At 45.2% G+C, this 20,454-nt stretch overlaps 1 protein-coding gene across 1 annotated transcript in view; it reads left to right on the top strand.

Moving 5' to 3' along the window:
* The window catches only part of LOC130489888 (uncharacterized), a 100,664-nt gene that overhangs the window by 43,509 nt on the left and 36,701 nt on the right, over positions 1-20,454 (top strand). The window contains exons 4-5 of the mRNA XM_056863677.1: positions 19,011-19,331; positions 19,957-20,274. Of these exons, the coding sequence (XP_056719655.1) occupies positions 19,011-19,331; positions 19,957-20,274 (639 nt within the window). The remainder of the gene's footprint in view (positions 1-19,010; positions 19,332-19,956; positions 20,275-20,454) is intronic.

The raw sequence follows: 20,454 nt of genomic DNA, 5'->3' as shown, positions 1-20,454 counted from the left end.
TTTAAGGGGGGAGTGGGGAGGGATTTGGGGCTTGTTATTTTATCTTTGGTTGTATCTGGGGACTGTTGTAAGCAACCTTGAACCAACAGGAAAGGTGGGATATAAACATTTTAGTAAATGATAAATATGAATAAGTATCTGTTTGGGGGCTCTATATGCGGAAACAGCAGCTTGGTTAGGGTTGCCATCCTCAAGGTAGCAGCTGGAAATCTCCCGCTATTACAACTGAGCTCCAGCCGATAGAGATCAGTTCCCCTGGAGAAATGGGCATTTTGACTCCTTGGCATTGAAGCCTCTCCCCTCCTCAAACCCCACCTTCTCAGGCTCCGCCCCAAAAATCTCCAGGTATTTCCCAACCCGGAGCTGGCAACCCTAAGCTTGGTGTTTTCTGATAGCTGGCTTTTTATCAGCATCTCGCTGGAGATGACGTTTCTTTAATATGGTTACTAGTTTCACCACATCAGTTCTCTGCATGAGTATGCGAATAGTTTTTCCATAAGGATTCTCCATTTCCAAGTTCGCTCAAGGTACCTGGTTTTCATTACCTGGGGGGTTTGGCATTTCCCGCTCACATGAGCTAGTTCAGAAAAAAAGTCAGATTGACAACGCACCTCCTGGATGTCTTAGGCTCTTTGTGATACACAAAATCTCCTTGAGGACTGAGTTGTATCAGAGTGGGATTGTTGTTTGATTGTGATGACCAGTGTCTGTTAGGGATGCCAGCCTCCAGGTGGAATCTGGGGATCTCCTTGAATTACAGCTCATCTCTTGACTACAGAGATCGGTTCCCCTGGAGAAAATGGGTGCTTTGGAGAGTGGACTCCGTGACATTGCACCCCGCTGAGGTCCCTGTCCTCTCCAGGCTCCACCCCCAAATCTTGAGGAGTTTCCCTACCTGGAGCTGGCAACCCTACCCCCTCATCCCCTGCCATTAACCTGGAAAGACCGGCAACCCTAGTCTGAATTATTAATTGGCAACACAATGCTGGTGTCTTTTGATGGTTTCAAAAGCTTCTGAAAGATTTTTAATAATGTATTCATTGCACAGACAGAGCTATAGATTAGGGTTGCCAGCTTCCAGGTGAAACCTGGAAAATCTCCCAGAATTTCAAGTGATCTCTAGGTCATGGATATCAGCTCCCCTGGAGAAACTGGCTGTTTTGAAGCATGGATTCTATGGCATTATACCCTGCTGAAGTCCTTCCCCTCCTCAAACTCTGCCCTCCCCCAGGCTCCACCCCCATAATCTCCAAGAATTTCCCAATGCAAAAGTGGCAACCCTACCAAGGAGTTTTGTGCATTCTGATAAGCATAACTCGATGGATGTAGACATTCAAACATTCGATATGTCCCTAAATTTCTTTTTATTTCTTTTCTTTTTTAAGATGGGGTTTTACTAAGCAATTGTTATTCTTTAAAGAGACTGGGCTGTTGGGGGTTCTGGTCAATATGCCATATAAAGGCTTTATTCAAGTAACAACTAAAGGGATGTTGAAATGGTTGGGCGGGGCTGTTGCGCGAAAGAATGTGTTGTTTCATTGCATGTTTAGCACCAGCATCTCGAAAAACATAGGTTCTTTTCATTTTATCGCATGTGAAAATTGCCTAAATTAAAAAATGTTGCTATTTCAGAGCTAGTGATGGTGGAGGAGCAATTCTCTTTCCAAGACCATAGTAAGAAAGCAAATATACCCACACACACAAAAAAACCCACCGGCTTCAAACTCTATCTCCACAAAGTTTCTACATCTGGGTCCGTCCTCTTCACTAACTTGTTTCCAGTTTTAATAGTTCTCTAAAGTTCATGCGCTTCCTCGTTGGCCATTGTAAACATCCTGAAACAGGTCCCAACAGGGGCATTACAAAATGGCTCCCCGTCTCCAACACTGCTGTGGGACAAGGGGACCTCTGAAACAGTGACATGATGATAAAACAGCTTCTCCACTGGTCCTTGCAGATTCACTGAAGGTACTTTGCCTTTTTGAGGATATTCTGAAGAATGTCCACCAACATTTTTTTCCCAGAACTTCATCAGAACACCATCCATCCACAAAGAAAGGGGGTACATCCGGGTGTCCTTGAATTCCTCTAGCTGAAATCTTTCGGTAGTAATGTTACAAGGTTGGGGCTCAGCAAAGCTTGCTGGATGGTGATCCCCCAACATTGTCAGGATTGTATGGAAGGGGGTTCTCTCTTTTAATGTCTATTGTTGATGGGGGGAAGATATAGGCCCTCCAATAGGGAAAACATACACATCTGAATATTGGACAATCTCATCTTTCTTTCCTAACATGGCAATAGTTCACATTTTGGGTGAATCAATCCCAGTTGAACATTTAACACCTTCCGGAAAAAACCCTCCATCCGTTTGTTTTCTTCTTCTCCCTCAGCTTCCCCCAGTGCCCCTTCTCTTTTCCCCCTCATTCCATCATCGGAAGACACAATCACTGGAGACAGCATCACCGTCGGGTGCTTGGCCAAGGATTTCCTACCTGACTCACTCACTCTCTCCTGGCAAAAGCCAAACAATGAAAGCCTCGAGGCAGCCAAAATCAGTCGATTTCCTTCTATTATGAAAACTAGCGGGGTTTTCACCGCAAGCTCGGAGGCAACCGTCCCTGCTGATCAATGGGAGGCATTCGAACCCTACTTCTGCAAGGCCGAACTTAACTCTCAAACCAAAGTGGCACGAGTTGTTCGTCAGAGTAAGTATATATGTATATGTATGGTTTGTTTTGTCCGACTAGCAATGCCCCCACCCCTGCCAGGCTAGCACAGCACAGACCCATTTTAGAAAATTAGCAACAAGTAGTCAGACAGAGCTATAGCAATCTTAGAAACTAATTGATTCATAGAATCATAGAATTGGAAGGGACCACCAGGGTCATCTTGTCCAACCCCCTGCAGGAAATTCACAACTACCTCCCCCACACACACACACCCAGTGACCCCTACTCCATGCCCAGAAGATGGCCAAGATGCCCTCCCTCTCATGATCTGCTAAAGGTCATAGAATCAGCATTGCTGAGAGATGGCTGTGTAGCCTCTGCTTAAAAACCTCCAAGGAAGGAGCACTTACCACCTCCTGAGGAAGCCTGTTCCACTGAGGAACCGCTCTAACTGTTAGACAACTCTTCCTAATGTCTACATGGAAACTCTTTTGATTTAATTTCAACCCGTTGGTTCTGGTCCAGTTGATTGTCTCATAACATATTAAATTACTGCTGGCATAGTATCCAGTAACTAGTTAGTCCCTCAAGTGCTGCATCCTTTTATTGTTTTAACAAAACAAGCAATTACTGAAATGCAGGGCAGACTTAATATTCAGCAGCATAGGAAGATTCCCCTTCTGCCCTGGAAACCTTTCTCTAAATCAGAAATGCAGGTGAAGGAGAGGTGATTATTCTGTAGTAAGGGAACTATGTTCTGCACATGCTCTGTGGCACTCTTTCTCAGATTATAATCACATTTGTTTTGAGGATGAGCAGCCAGGCTTGAAGGAACCCTGCTTCCTCACAGATTCAAATGGACGTGAAAATATTTCTCCAGAATGAGAACACCAGAACACTAGGGGAAAGATCATTTTGTGTGTTTGGTGGAGAGAGATCCCTAGACAGATCTGGTTCTGTAGATGTGGATGGGTAAAGTGGCATCACGTCGCAACCGATTTATGGTGACCCCAGAGGGTTCTCAAGGCAAGAGATGTTCAGAGATGATTTGGCATTTCCAGCCTCTGCATAGCAACCCAAGATTTCCTTGGTGGTCTCCCATCCAATTACTAACCAGGGCCAACCCTGCTTAGCAACCAAGATCAGGCAAAACTTTGCTAGCCTGGACCATGCAGGTCAAGGCAAGAGACTAACAGAGGTGGTTTGCTATTGCCCACCTCTGCATAGCAACCCTGGACTTCCTTGGTGGTCTCTGATCCAAATATTAACCAGGGCTGATCCTGCTTAGTTCCAAAATCTGACAAGACTGGACCAGGTGGTTCTGTAGATATTTACGTATAAGTATAGTTCAAGTTACCTTTTAAAAGTTGCTCTTGGGGTAATACATTCACCTGCAATGCATTTGTTTGTGTTCTAATTGTGATTCCTTCCCATAGCTCCATGCACACCACCTGTTCCACCTACGATTGCCATCCGCGTGCCTCCTCTAGAAGACTTCCGGGGCGCGTACCTCAATGCGACGCTCTTCTGCAAGGCTGACAACCTGCACACAGAGAGAACAACCATGAAGTGGCTGGAGGGTGGAAACGTGCTCAACTCTGGCTTCACCACCACTGCACCAGTCAGACAAGGCCGCAACGGTTACTCCATGAGCAGCGAGCTCATCGTCACCAAAAAGGACTGGTATGCCGACAAGATATATTCCTGCCAAGTGCAAAACGACAAGTTTAATGAGATCAGGAACGTCAGCAAGCCCTCCGTTTGTGAAGGTAAATCGAAAGCTTCCGTCCTACTCCGTCAGAAAGCCTGCCAAATCAATTCCCAAATAATGCTGAAATTGAAGTAGGGACTAGGACAAGGTTACCCAGTGTGGTGTCCATGGGCATCATGGTTCCTGCCAGTACTTCCTTTGGCACCCACCGAGCTTTTCAGAAAGTGGGCAGGGGCATTGTAAGGCAGGGCTTGCTATTGTTATTGGCTGCCCTCCTTCAAAGGAAAGGGTTTTCTACTGGAGGATCAGGAGGGCTGGTAAGCAACTGGGTTTTTCTTAGCCAATGTATGGTTCCATTCCAGCTTCAGGGTTTCTTTCCTCCCAGGAAGTGTAAGGAGGGAGATATTCTGTTTGCCTCAACCTCCTGTGGCAGCCATTTTGGGATGGTCCTTATCGCCTAGTGTTGCGAGGTCCCTTTTCACCACTGGCGGGAGGTTTTTGGGGTGGAGCCTGAGGAGGGTGGGGTTTGGGGAGGGACTTCAATGCCATGGAGTCCAATTGCCGAAGTGGCCATTTTCTCCTGGTGAACTGTTCTCTATTGGCTGGAGATCAGTTGTAATGGCAGGAGATCTCCAGCTAGTACCTATTTGCCAAGTACCTGGAGGCTGGCAACCCTATCACTACCCCCTCTCAGAATTCCAAAGGTGCCCACCGGCATGCCTGTGCAAAACCTAGCTAGGGAATCCCCTGAGTTCCTGATGCATACTGCCTTCGCTTCATGAAATGAATGAGGGAATCATCCCAAAATGGGATATAAGCATATTGCTGATTTTTGAAATGTTCTCAAAGTTCAACGTTTGAGAATTCAAGTCACAATCTTCTGTGGAAAAAAATGCTTTCCCATACTACTGCAAAATGAGTATGCAAATGGATGTCAAGCTTCAGTTCCAGCTCCCCTGAGAAGTGTTTGATGCCCATATAGTTTAAAACAGCATCCTTTGGCATGTCCCAGAATGCTTCCCAGGTAGGGCCGATGTTGGCTTAAATGTCAGGTAGGACCATTAATTCATCCCTACTTTGTTATCCATATGAAAAACATTCTCCTCCATGCTAATTCAGACTTTATCCTGCATGTAGAGCTGAAATGCATTTGGGGAGAGGAAGGCACATTCTTTTGACTTGTTTGCTGGTGAAAATTTGAATTTTGTAAAGAAGAGTGCTTTGTGATATAAGATTTTACAAAAGGACACAAACAAGCCTGATGCCTTAGAATTCATCAGCAGTGCTTAAGACTTTAGTTAACTATCCCACCCAGTATCAAAAGCAACTTTTTCAGGCAAAGGTATACAAAACATGATCATAGCTCCAACCATTTTGTTCTTGCATCTTTAAGATGTACGAAGAGAGAGGAATGGCTGAATACATAATATTCTTATGCCATAAGATCAGGACATTCAGATGAGACTCCCAACATGCCAGACTTTTGCCAGCTTTACAGACATATTAAATACATACAAAAATATGTTATAGAAAGATATGCAGCCAGCATGGCATAATCGTTAAGAGCAGCAGACTCTTAACTGGAGAACCGGGTTCAATTCCCCACCCCTCCACATGAGCGGCGGTCTCTAATCTGGTGCACCAGGTTGGTTTCACCACTTCTCCACGTGAAGCCAGCTGGGTGACCTTGGGCTAGTCACAGTTCTCTCCGAACTCTCTCAGCCCCACCTACCTCACAAGGTGTTCTGTTGTGGGAAGAGGAAGGGAAGGGGATTATAAGCCACTTTGAAACACCTTAAAGGCAGAGAACAGTGGAGTATAAAAACCAACACTTCTTCTTCTTAGAGAAGTATCGCGGCATATACTGCCAATGCTATCCTAGTCCCAAACAGAAAACTTGTTCTTGGCTTCCTCAAAATTGAATAGGCCTGGTGTTTGGTAGACTGACAAATGAAGGGAGTTTCACAGCTGTGAAGCAGTCACCATGAGGGTCTGTCCACTTGCCTTTGTTTCCTGAGCATGGCACCCAGGGGGACACATGAAGCTGCCTTATACTGAATCAGACCCTTGGGCCATCAAAGTCAATACTGTCTACTCAGACCGGCAGCAGCTCTCCAGGGGTCTTTCACAACACCTACCTGCCTAGTCCCTTGAACTGGAGATGCCGGGGATTGAACCTGGGACCTTCTGCATGCCAAGCAGATTCTCTACCACTGAGCCACGGCCATGACAAGAGAGTTGATCTGAGAAAGACTGTGACTGGCCATAGAGAAGAGAGGATACCTAAGTATATTGGTTATTGGAAGTATGTGAAATGTATATTTAGTATTAAGCGCCCCCAGAGTATCAGGAGCCAATGAATTCCATACTCTCATTTACGATGGAACAGAACATTGTTCTCAGCTGTCCCTTTGTTGCTCTTCAGGTTGTGATGGGACTACTGTGCCGGTTCATGTGGAGACCATCCCACCGCCTTTCTTCGATATTTTCCACTCCAAGTCGGCCAAGCTGACCTGCAGAATCTCCAACCTGCCCTTGGGTCAGGATCTTAAAGAAATAAATGTCACCTGGACACGAGAACATGACGGCAAAGAATTGGAGGCCACATTCGGTCAGGCTGAACAGCAAGAAAACAGAGAACTGGTATTTGTGGACGTAACAGCCAACATTTGCGCAGAGGAGTGGGAGAGCGGGGATAACTACCTGTGCAAAGTTGCACTTCCCCTACTTGCCAGCACTGAAACAAAGCCTTTGAAGAAGCAGAATGGTAGGTGACTATTTTATATCATCCCACAAAATCATTAAAGGACCCCCCCTAATATCGTTGTCTTCTGTGCCTCTCTGAGACTGGTAGACTCCAGAGTGCCCAGACTGGTTCGAAACTGCCCTTAGAATCATTCACCCCAACTTGAATCAGAAGCAGGGGGTGCCCAACGATACCCTTACCTCAACAGATGCGAGAATCAATGAATGCCTCTTAATATCCTTTTAGAAGGGGAGCTCTTTTGCCCTTTCTGTTTTGGTGCCGAAAGTACTGTCAAGTCGCAGCCGACTTATGGCGACCCTGTAAGGTTTTCAAGGCAAGATACATTCAGAGGGGTTTGCCATTGCCTGCCTCTATGTACTGACCCTGGACCTCCTTGGGGGTCTCCCATCCAAGTACTAACCAAGGACAACCTACTTAACTTAAGACTGGTGTGCAGAATTTTCAGCCCACCAAATCCTACCATCCATACAATGGGTGACCTTTCAATATGTTTATTTATTTAAACTTTTATATCTGGCCTTTCCTTGTGGTTCAAGGTGGCTTACAATACTAGTAAAAAACTTTTTCAATTGCAACCAAAAAATAAAATGGCAAATCCCCAAATCTCTTCCACCTCCCCCCTTTAAAAAATGTCTGCCATTCAAAACCCCTCAAAAGCCCTGGCAAGTAGGCAGGACTTGCAGGGCCTCCTAAAGATCCCTAAGGAGTGGGGGGCCCTCACATCTTCAGGAAGGTCATTCCATAGCACTGGAGCCATGATGGGAACAGCCTAGGCTCTGGTTGATGCCATACAGGCCACCCTAAATAGCGGGACAGGCAACAGATGGCTGCCTAATGACTGTAGGTGGAGGACAAAGGGACACACAGAAGGAGACAGTGCTCCAAATGATTGGCTTATTGAATTTCTGATGACCCACCATACATGACCGGTGCAGCCAAAGTAGCCGGATTGGTCTGGCATTTCCACAAGCTTGAGGAGCACCTGCTTACAGGGAGTACCATAGCATCATTATGTTCAGAGAAAGACAGCTCTGTTCCTGGCTGGATAGAAAGCAACTGCATCAAAAGTCTTATTGGGTCCATTTTGCTGGGTCCCTTTTGCTGATCCCAGGTCACCTTTTGGAGCAGCTCCACTATGCTGCAGGTGCTCTTTTTCTCTCCAGACATGCTAGTTGAGATAACGGAGTGGTTGGGGTTAAATTGTCGTCTCACAGAGCTAAGAATGTCATGCTAAGAATTCCTTCGAATAACACAAGCAACATGCATTTGCTGTTCTCCTTGTGCCCACGCACATACCTTTCTTCTTCTCACCATCCAGGTGGTAGTCACAATCCTCCGTCTGTCTACATCCTCCCCCCGCCCTCGGAACAACTGGCTTTGCAGGAAACGGCTACCATCACTTGCCTGCTGAAAGGCTACTTCCCCAATAACTTCTTTGTGAAATGGCTGCGGAACGATGAGCAGGTGGCCGATTCAGAGTACTCCGTCAGCACACCCATCCAGGAATCCAAGAGCCCCGAGCGGTACTTCACCTACAGCACATTGAACATCAACGAGCAGGAGTGGACTGCTGGAGACAGATTCACTTGCGTGGTGGGACACGAGGCGCTTCCCCTCCAGACGACTCAGAAGACCGTAGACAAGCAGACGGGTAAACCCACCCTTGTCAACGTCTCCCTCGTGCTCTCCGACGTCGCCTCCAGTTGCCACTAACCACCGTTGCCATTTCTGCTGAGCACCCTCCGTCCTCCTCCGCCTGCCAGTGTCTTTCCCTTGTGTCTCCCCTTGTCTCAGTATTCGTTCTTGAGCAGAATGGATAGGCAATGTTGGAGATCTAAAAATATGTTAAAATCATTGGCTGGCTGCGTGTTATTGCAGAAGAATTATTTGCAATAAAGTATGTTTTTTTCAAAACAAAGAAAAAATCTGGCTGGCTGTGAGAAATGGTGTTGGGGGGGTCATACTTTTCGATTGCACAGGCATGGAGGAAAGAGTCACCCAATTCCCATGTTAATTCAGTGTGAAATAAAGCTTCCTTAAAAAAAAAAAAACTCCACCCATGGCATCTTCTCAACTATCTGAGATTTTCATACAATGCTAAAAGTATTAGCTGTCCAAATCTTCACAGTGCATAGATGCACCGCAATGATTGACTTTCTTCTCCCATCCATAATCTGGCTGTGCTCTTTTATTAGTCTTTTCTCTTGCAAGTCACTCTTCCATTGCTCCTCTCTTTCTTCATCTCCCTTACACATGACACCAATCTTTGATCTAAATCGTTCTATTCCCATATCTACCGTGTGGCCGAACTGTTTTAGGAAGCTAGGAGGTACCATTTCACATATTTGGGCTCGTGGATTTTCTGTCAGTGAGGATCAACCAATGAGGATGTGTTCCCCATATCATCTCAGTAACCATTTCCATGCACGTAGGGACAGGAGTGAAAAAAGATCCTGTACACCTCTTTTAATAGTTTGATATGTCAAAGGAGATGTCTCACTCACTGGGTGTCTATGTCCACATAATTCTCCCAAGGTAAAGGTCCCCTGTGAAAGCAGTGGGTCATTCCTGACCCATGGGGTAATGTCACATCCCAACATTTACTAGGCAGACTTGGTTTATGGGGTGGTTTGCCAGTGCCTTCCCCAGTCATCTTCCCTTTACACCCAGCATGCTAGGTACTCATTTTACCGACCCTGGAAGGATGAAAGGCTGAGTTAACCTTGAGCAGCTACCTGAAACCAACTTCTGTCAGGATCGAACTAAAGACAAGCACATTATTCAACCTTTCCATGAGAATTTAAAATGACATACAAAGCATCTACCGACAGCTTTTTCCAATGCTCTGATGCACATATTACTCTCCGCCGAGGTGACATATAAATGATCTAAAAAAATAAATGAATAAATAGTTACATATTTATGTACATCAAAAGGTAGCTGTTTCTGTTCCAGCACACCATCTTCAGACAAGTTGATCCATCTTGTCTTTCTTTGTCTTACAAAGATTGGAGCCACCAATTACCCCACAAACAAGCTGCTTACAACACACCGGCAATTGTCAAATAACAAATTGTCAAATAACAGCAATGCAATTGTCATCCAAGTCATCTTCTATGTGTCAATGGATGACATCTTGGTGGTTGGCATGCAACCATTTAAATGCATATCTAGCAAAAAAAAAATATCCGTACATGGACTCTTAACTTAGAAATGTAGGATTAAAAACATCCAAAAACCATTTTGTCTAACAAGTGCTTTGTAATGATGGGTGAAACTAGAGTTTTGCAACACGAAGGGCCATCTCACCCCCTACTAGAAAGCTAAAACTTAGGCATTCGATTGGGCCATAAATATCAAGGAAGGCAAACTCATATAACTGAAGAAATGTGGGCCACTTTACACACATGCATGCTCAGATGATTCATCTCTTTAGCCAGATATATCATCCACTAATCCTGTGGAAAGAATCAATCACTCTCAAACACACAGGGGGAGAAGGAAAAGACCTTTTGGAGTCAGGAAGGAATTTTAACCCAGGTTAGCTGGATCCGTAATATTAGCATGGTGACTGATTTCTATCATTGTATTGAACCCTTTATGGAACCCATTGTAAAGGATAATAGTAGGAGATAAAATCCATGGTGGTGATTGAAAGTGTCATCAAGTCACAGGCTGACTTATGGCGAGCCCATGGGTTTTTCAAGGCAAGAGACATTCAGAGGTGGTTTGCCATTGCCTGCCTCCGCATGGGCTGAGAGAGTTCGGGAACTGTGACCGGCCCAAGGTCACCCCGCAGGCTTCATGAGGAGGAGCAGGGAATCGAACACAGTTCTCCAGATTAGAGTCCATTGCTTTTAACCACTAAAACACGCTGGCTCTCGATAAAATCCATAGGGGTTCACATAAGGAAAGACAGTCATGAGTACGAACACACACAAATACTCATCAGTACCATGGACTTGATCTAGTGCTGGACTGAAGTGTAGCTCTGCTCAGCCATTAATCTCACTTTCTCTCTAACCTCACTCCAGTTGTAACAATAAATGATATACCAATTATAAGATACTCTTAGGCTATAAATTCAATACTAAATAGCTTCCAGTGCTCCCAGATGATAAACGGCTACATTGTGAGGAGTTCAATTTGCTGGCACAGTTTAAAAGAAATCCTTGCATGCAGCATAAAGGAAACTCGCACGTTTTGGAAAGGGGGCCAAAGCTCAGTGGAAGAATGCAAATAGTCCCATGTTCACTTCCTGGCATCTCCAGCTACAGGATCTCAGTCAGCAGGTTAGAGCTGCAGCCAATCAGAATGGACAATACTGAGCTAAGTGGACCAATGGTCTGGTTCCGTATTACACAGCTTCATAGCTACATGTTCAAAGATTAGCCCCAGTATGAGCCATCTCTCTGTGGTGTAGGGATTAAGAGCATCGGACTCTAACCTGTAGAACTGGGATCTTTTCCACACTCCTTCATATGAATCCTGTTGGATGACCTTGGGCAAGTCACAGTTCTCTCTGAATTCTCTCAGCCCCACCTACCTCACAAGGTGCTTGTTGGGGGGGAGAGGCACTTGTAAACAGCTTTGAGACTTCTTGCAGTAGAGAAAAGGGGGATATAAAAACCAACTCTTCTTCTTCCATCACTATTAAACAAGAGTCCAGTATTTGACAAAGTGACCTCTGACTCATGAAGGCTTAGATCGGAATCCATTTTCTTAGTCTTTGAGGGTCTACTGGACTCCTCTCTAATTTTGCTAGCATGGCTACCCCGCAGGAATTATTTCACTACCATTTCCCCTTCCTCCTCAACATCGCATCAGGCTATACCAGTAAATTCTGCGTTATAACAGGCTTTGCTTTCAGCCTGAAAGAAGCCTACACAACCCTGTCTAGAAGTTTCTTCTTCGCAAGTTTCCCAAGGACCATCTAGATCACAAAGGCAATTGGTTGCCAAATTTCTGAGGCGTTTACATAGTTAGAAGGGTACCATACTGGAAGGGGTCATCCCTTTACTAAGTAGGCCTTCCTGTGCACAATTCAAGCATTCTATGCTACCATCAGTATGAGCTCAACTCCTGGGATGTGTACGTGTTGGATATATGTCAATATTCTACTATACCAACACAATGAAAGATATAGACACCAGCAGCTTCAGCATGTCTTTGCTTGGTCTACCATCCCGACCATTATCTCCTTCATTAAATAATGCTCTTAATTTTCATTCCTCCTCCGCATCCAATTGCACAAATCTAGTGTCTCGAGTAGCCACCAAGCCAAACAATAATTCTTTGCCCAGTGAGAAATCATTACTTTCCCTTCTGTCTCAAGAGTTGTTTTCTTTCATCTAGGCAGCATTGAGAAATGCCTCCATCTGCCATTGTACCAACACTACACTCTACTACTTGACTTCTCTTGCCCTTCCATGGTTGCATATTCCATTGGGGTAGTCAAATTAAACTGTTACAGCCCCCTTCAAAAAAAAACATCTTGTGGCACTTTAAAGATTTCTTGGAGCAAAAACGTTCATGGGCTAGAGCCCTCTTCATCAGATACATGAAGTCGCAGTCAGTGTATATACACTGAGAGCGGGGAAGGGGATGTGAACAGTAGTTAACAGGTACGAAACATTGCGTTTCATAGGGTTGGATCCTACCAACATCCCTGATGCAAGGAGGAGCCCAATTTTGATTCCCCCCCAAGGCTATGTCAACAATCATAGGATCCCTTTGGCCAACAAACCAAATTAAAAGGGGCTGCAGTGAGGAGGCAGCTGAGCAGGATTGCTCTTCTTCTCTTTGGGGTCAGCGCAAAAGGTGATAGGGTGCAATCCATAGAATTTTAATAGTTGTTCACAATCTACCAAATTGTGGAACTCCCTGCCCCAGGATGTGGTGATGGCTGCCAACTTGGAAGGCTTGAAGAGGGAGGTGGACATGTTCATGGAAGAGAGGGCTATCCATGGCCACTAGTCAAAATGGATACTAGTCATGATGCAGACCTATTCTCTCCAGGATCAGAGGAGCATGCCTATTATATTAGGTGGTTTGGAACACAGGCAGGATAATGCTGCTGCAGTCATCTTGCTTGTGGGCTTCCTAGAGGCACCTGGTTGGCCACTGTGTGAACAGACCACTGGATTTGTTGGGCCTTGGTCTGATCCAGCGGGGCTTTTCTTATGTACTCCCTTGCAGTATATATAACAGAGCCTTCACTTCATGCATCTGATGATGGGGGCTTTAGTCCATAAAGCGGATCCAGACAGAATTTTCCTTCAGTCTCACCCAATTCTCCTTATTACATTTCCCATCTCACATGGCTTTTGGCCATGCAGCTCCTCTGATTCCCAGCATAGCCTTTTTGACTGTTCCTTTTTCACCAGCAGAGAAACTGGTTGGATCCAACCCAACGAAAGCTTGAACTTTGATAATCTGAGAATCTTTATGATATCACAAGAATCTTTTTCCTCCTCTGCCTCTCCCCAATTCTACTTGCTGCATAACATCGTCCAGACTTAACTGTTGCCTGTCCAAAAAGGTCCCTTCCCTCCTCTTTCCCCGCCTTTCTCCCTTGCTGTGTTACCATCTGTTGTGTCGTAAGTCAACTACATTGAAGCCTCTCCTTTTTTTCTGAACTCCTAAAGAAACTGATTTCCGTTTATCGTCCAAAGCTTACCTTGATGGGATTGTAGACCCGGATGACGATGAAGGACTCCTAAACATCTCCTCAATCCTTTCCACTTTTATCATCCTCTTCCTTGTGAGCCTTTTCTACGGCGCCACTGTGACTGTCATCAAGGTAAAATGAATGGGACGGGAAGGAACTGGAAGGATATTTATGGGACATAGCTTTACCAACCATGGTCCAATAGTCATTCCCTTGCAGAAGGGAAGAAAATGGGTCTTCCCAGAATCAGCCAGATCATATTCCAAAGGTGGACACACATTTTGTGAACCATTTCAAGAAAGCACCACGTCAGTCGCTTTTTTCAAATATAAAGTTTAAATAATGAGGTCATCCTTATGAGTGTAAAGTGCCGTCAAGTCGCGGCGGACGTATGGCAACCTAGGAGGGCCTTCAAGGCAAGAGACTAACGTAAGTGGTTTGCCATTGCCTTGGACTTCCTTGGCGGTCTTCCATCCAAGTACTAACCCAGACCAACCCTGCTTAGTTTCTGAGATCTTATAAGATCAGGCTAGCCTGGGCCATTCAAGTCAGGGCGAGGTCATCCTTATGACCAGATCAAGATTAAATATTGAGATCATTTATATGACCATCTACCCTTGTGTGCGTGTTAAGTGCTGTCAAGTCACTTCCGACTCATGGCGACCCTAAGAATGAAAGTCCTCCAAAATGTCCTGTCTTTGACAGCCTTGCTCAGATCTTGCAAATTGAAGGCTGTGGCTTCCTTTATTGAGTCAATCCATCTACCCTTACCTCATGCAGAACCTGTGGAGAATCCAACCCTCTGCTTTGGAAGGATATAGATAGGGCCAAAGCTACTGAAATTCAAAATGGAAACTACCAGAGTGGTCCAAGAGACCTTCATATATGCTGTGTAAAAAGAGTTATGCTTCTGGAAGACAGCTTTCTCACCAGATGCCAGAGAGACTGAAAGGGAATGGGTAGTTAATACAATATGCATCCTGTACAAATACACTAATTTTTATTTTTCTCCCATTCCAGGTGAAATAGCAGTGACAACAGTCTACGGACAATGGATTCGTCAGACTACCCTTTCACTCTCTTTCACTGTTATGCTAATCGAGGACTTATCTCTCTCTGTCCTTTTTTGTGAGAGGACTGACTGAAAGAGGCTGCATTCCTCTTGTGGTTTATGGCATAGTCTTAAAGTTCAGTCTGTGTTAAACTAGATTTGTGCTACCTGTTTACATTTTAAATCCACCCAAGCTATATGGTGCAATTTTGCCTTTGTTGTTGTTGATGATGATTTTTAAACTGTGTATATCTGTGGCGGTCCTATTTTATTCTAGTTTTTGTCGGATAAAGCCCATAAAGAGTTCAGTGTGCAATAGACAGAGGACCTTTGCAAAATCCATACCGACCAGAATGTTTGTCATTTTTACTGTGGTTGCATATATAATATTGCAATAAAGTTGCATTCTTTATCAACACTTTAACTTCTTCTTGAATCATTGTAGTTAATACGTAATGAATCCCAAATTACTTTTGCAGCCAGGGGCGATAAGGGGTGTATTGTATTCGGACACTGAAATTATTGTAAAAAGAAGTAAACGCTAGTATAAATTTCATGAAAACACGCCTCCTGAGGGTTGCCAGGTCCCTCTTCACCACCGGTGGGAGGTTTTTGGGGCAGAGCCTGAGGAGGGCGGGGTTTGGGGAGCGGAGGGACTTCAGTGCCATAGAGTACAATTGCCAGTGTCCATTTTCTCCAGGGGAACTGATCTCTATCGGCTGGAGATCAGCTGTAATAGCAGGAGATCTCCAGCTAATACCTGGAGGTTGGCAACCCTATGCCACCTTCTGTTACATGTCTTAATGTTATCCGCTTCCTATCTACCACCCCTTTAGGGGAACAGTGGCGGGATTTGTGGTCAACACAAAATCTGTTTTAAAAAAATAGGAATTGAATTAATGGTACGTTTGAGGTGTGATGCTGTAAAAGACCAATTAGAGAAAAGATACAGATTTATTCCTACTATGTACCCTTATTCTAACATGAACCCCTATTCTATTGTCTCTTAACTGATGATATGTTTGGTGTGGTTTTAGGATCGAGCAAGGGCACCATTTTGAATAGTGAGCCCTAAATGGGGAGGGGAGGGTTGCCAGATCCCTCTTCCCCTCCGGCGGGAGGTTTTAGGGTGGAGCCTGAGGAGGACAGGGTTTGGGGAGCGGAGGGACTTCAATGCCATAGAGTCTAGTTGCCAAAGCGGCCATTTTCTCCAGGAGGAATGATCTCTGTTGGCTGGAGACCAGCTGTAATAGCAGGAGATCTGCTAATACCTGGAGGCTGGCAACCCTAGGGGAGGGAGAGACTGAGGACGTTTATACAAGCTTCTGGCTGGCAATGTCCTCCATGACAGAGCTTTAATAGAGTGTGGTCTTCTCTTTCAAGGAAAGGTTTTTCTGTATGTTAAAGGGTGGGTTTTGTGTGGGTGAGGGGCTGTGGGCAACTTTCTCCCTGAAAACATTTGGTCCATATTCACTCCCTGGTCTGAATTTTCTCATTGAGCAGAATTTTGTGAGGTGTTTCACAAGGGGAACATCAGTAATGGATGAAGAGCTGTCCTGAATGACTGGTTGCCCATGGTTAAAATGCTTTTAGGGCACGCACTCAATTCATGAAGGGCCTAGATATGATGACTTAAGAGTTAGGGTTGTCAACTATGGGGTGTGAAATTCCTGGAGATTTGGGGTTGGAGTCTGGGGAGAGTGGAGTTTGGGGAGGGAAGGGACTTCATTGAGGATATTATGTCATAGAGTTCACCCTCTAAGGTAGCCATTTTCTTCACAGGAACTGTTCTCTGTCGTCTGGAGATCAGTCTTCATACCAAAAGATCTCCAGGCCCCTCCTGGAGGTTGGGGACCCTGATAGATACTGAAGATGTATTCTGTAATGTTCAAGTCATTCTTGGCAGATGCAGAGGAACACTTTGCTAAATGAATCACTGTAAAGAAGTTCCCCTGAGGAACCCACAGATATTTAATGCAGCAATTGTCACAAACTGAATCGACACACAGGGTTCACGAACTAGAGCACTGCTACCTGGAAACGATTTGGGTGCAGCTAGGGTTGCCTGGTCCCTCTTTGCCACCGGCGGGAGGTTTTGGGGGCGGAGCCTGAGGAAGGCGGGTTTGGGGGAGGGGAGAGACTTCAATACCATAGAGTCCATTTGCCAAAGCAGCCATTTTCTCCAGGTGAATGGATCTCTAACGGCCAGAGACCAGTGGTAATAGCGGGATATCTCCAGCTAGTACCTGGAGGTTGGCAATCTTAAGTGCATCCTCCATGACCATTAGATCCATTGTGCAGATGAACATATTTAGTGATTAATTACAAGTGTTTCCATCAGAAGTTATTCAAGGTAGATAGGGTAGTATTCCATACGGTCAACGGTTTTGCCCCTGTTCTGCTGACCAGGTCAAAGGCCTGCCACAAGTTCTTTTCCACTGTGCCCTGTCCGCCCCGATACGACCTAGATTGATCCAGTGCATACCCACAGGTGTTGGTCAGAAGAAGCACGAGTAAGATTCTTGCTGGCTGATGTAAATGTGTCTATTACACAGAGAGTGGCCTCTTTTTTCATTATAGCATTTAAGGAAAAGTTTTAATAGGCCTGATACAGGTAATATAATGGCTTGATATGGTCCATAATATCCTGGATGTTATTGTGATATTGGATCAATACATGCTGTGGGTTGAATTTATTTTTTTAGGGTGTTGTTGGATTGTTAAGCTCTGTGACCACAACATGCACAAATTTGATTGATTGATATTTAGTGATTATATTACAAATGAGAAGGAAGGAAGGAAGGAAGGAAGGAAGGAAGGAAGGAAGGAAGGAAGGAAGGAAGGAAGGAAGGAAGGAAGGAAGGAAGGAAGGAAGGAAGGAAGGAAGGAAGCGAAGGAAGGAAGGAAGGAAGGAAGGAAAGAAGGAAGGAAGGAAGGAAGGAAGGAAGGAAGGAAGGAAGGAAGGAAGGAAGGGCTAAGAGATGTATATCACTGTTACTGACAGGCTGAAATTAAAGTGACTCTCCCACAACAAAATGTGTAACTGTACTTATTCAAGTTCACCTAAAGTTAAATTGGCCTTTCCTGTCCTTATAAAAGAACAAAAAAAAGGGAGAGCAGTGGGGGAAATAATAGTTCTATTCTGTTATACTGCCCCTATGCATTTCACCTACACTTCTTCAGATGGATCTGAATAATAGTCTCAGGCAGTTCCAACAGCAGCTACAGGATCAGCTTGAGACTAATACACAGATCCCCCTGAAGAAATGTGCAAAAGCAGTATAACAGAATAAAACTTTATTTTTCCCACTGCACCATTTTCTGTATTGGTGCTGCCCTCTTCTGCACTTTTTCATCCTTCCCATCCCTCCCCCAACCAATGTAAGTTCCTTAGTGTAGGGACTTGTCTCCTGCACTTTGTAAAACGCAGTGAACTTTGTTGGGATTCAGATATAGATACCAAAACAGAGAGCTATACATATAAGGATGTAGAGAGAGGGAGAGAGGGAGAGGTGTTTCAGTCGTTTATGAACAGGTAGCCTGAAGAGGAGAAGACTGAGAGGGGACATGATAACCATCTTCAAGTACTTGAAGGACTGTCTTGTAGAGGATTGTGCCGAGTTTTTTTCTGTTGCCCCAGAGGGTCGGACCAGAACCAACGGGTTGAAATTAAATCAAAAGAGTTTCTGTCTAGACATTAGGAAGAATTTCTAACAGTTAGAGCGGTTCCTCAGTGGAACAGGCTTCCTCGGGAGGTGGTAAGCTCTCCTTCCCTGGAGGTTTTTAAGAAGAGGTTAGATGGCCATCTGTCAGCAATGCTGATTCTATAACCTTATGCAGATTATGAGAGAGAAGGCATCTTGGCCATCTTCTGGGCATGTAGTAGGGGTCACTGGGGGTTTGGGGGGGAGGCAGTTGTGAATTTCCTGCATTAGGCAGGGGGTTGGACTAGATGACCTTGGTGGCCCCTTCCAACTCTATGATTCTATGGGTCTATGATGCTAGGTTTGTCTATACAGCTACAGACAAGACAGGCAAATATGTATAGGTGTGGGAGAGAGGTATGAACATAATGTAATGAAAGGTTTAGTTCTTCCTTTTCACATTCTCTGTTGCTTCTGTCCCTTTTCCTTCTCCCACAGGACAAAAAACAGCTCCTTCTGTCTTCCCTCTGGTCCCCTGTTGTGGCTTCACCCCCGGCGAACACCAGGAAAGTGTGACCTTTGCCTGCCTGGCTACTGGGTATTTTCCAGGCAGTGCGGAAATCACATGGGAACCTCTGGTGGCAAGCGGAATAAAGACATTCCCAGAAGTGCACCCAGCTGCAAACAATGGACAGTTCAGCAGTAGCAGTCAGTTCACAGTGCCTTCTGCGGACTTTGAAAAGAACTCTTATACCTGCATTGTAAAACACACTGCTATTACAAAGCAAGGGGGTGAACGAAAGCGCATCGAAAGGAGGGGTAAGTCCCTTACCACGGGGTGGAAACCAAGATTGGAAATTTTCAATATGCTGCACACTCAAGACAAATGCAATTGTCTTGGGGGGGGTAGATGAAAAGGGGCTCCGACGATGTTTTGAAAGGGAAAAGCCTTAGACTGGGAGGATGGATACAGATTGTGCATGGCTCATGGTGATAGGACGAGCCCATCCAAGACCCATAACACTCCCTATGGAAGCATACCTTTACAGAAGAAGAAGATGACCCTGGTGGTCCCTTCCAATTCTATGATTCTATGAGTTGGTTTTTATATCCTGATTTTCTCTACCTGTAAGGAATCTCAAAGCAGCTTACAATTGCCTTCCCTTCCTCCCCCCGCAACAGACACTTTGTAAGGTTAGGTGGGGCTGAGAGAGTTTGGAGAAGACTATGACTAGCCCAAGGTTACCCAGCTGGCTTCATGTGGAGGAGCAGGGGAAACCAACCCGGTTCTCCAGATTACAGTCCGCCGCTCATGTGGAGGAGTGGGGAATCAAACCCGCTCTCCAGATTAGAGGCTACCGCTCTTAACTGCTACTCCACGCTGGCTCTGTATGCATCTTCCCAGATATCAGCAAGGTGTTTTCCCCCCACTCTTTACTTTCAGATTGTGTTGAAAAAAAGCCCATTCAAGTTCGCTTATTATCCCCTGACTGCGATGCGGACACGGAGATCAATCTGGAGATTGTATGCATCCTTTTGGGTTCTGGCCCTGGGCAAGCCGAAGTGGAATGGCTGATCAATGGAGTTGTGAAGCAAAGGAAAGTGAAGGTGACCCTCAGTGGAAAACAAGGCAACAGTTACTCCAGCTACATCACACAAAACATCACCAAAAAGAGTTGGGACAAAGGGGACCAGTACACATGCCAAGTGACTCTCCTGCCAGACACCCAGAAAATTGGGTACAACACCAGCAAATGCAAAGGTGAGCACCGCTTGGTCTACAGAACATGCCCAAAGAGTGGCAAGATCAAGAGGTGTGACTAGGATGGATTCATTTGAGGAGTTCCCTAGGATATAAGCAATGTAGAGGTCCTGTGAACTTGGGTGGGCCCTTAAGAAGAGGAAGAAGAAGAGTTGGGTTTTTTACCCTGATTTTCTCTAT

Source organism: Euleptes europaea, chromosome 18 (genome assembly GCF_029931775.1).
Source record: "Euleptes europaea isolate rEulEur1 chromosome 18, rEulEur1.hap1, whole genome shotgun sequence".
Classification (NCBI taxonomy): Eukaryota; Metazoa; Chordata; class Lepidosauria; order Squamata; family Sphaerodactylidae; genus Euleptes; species Euleptes europaea.
Note: the sequence above shows the minus strand (reverse complement) of the source record. Positions and strands in the feature narration are given on the sequence as shown.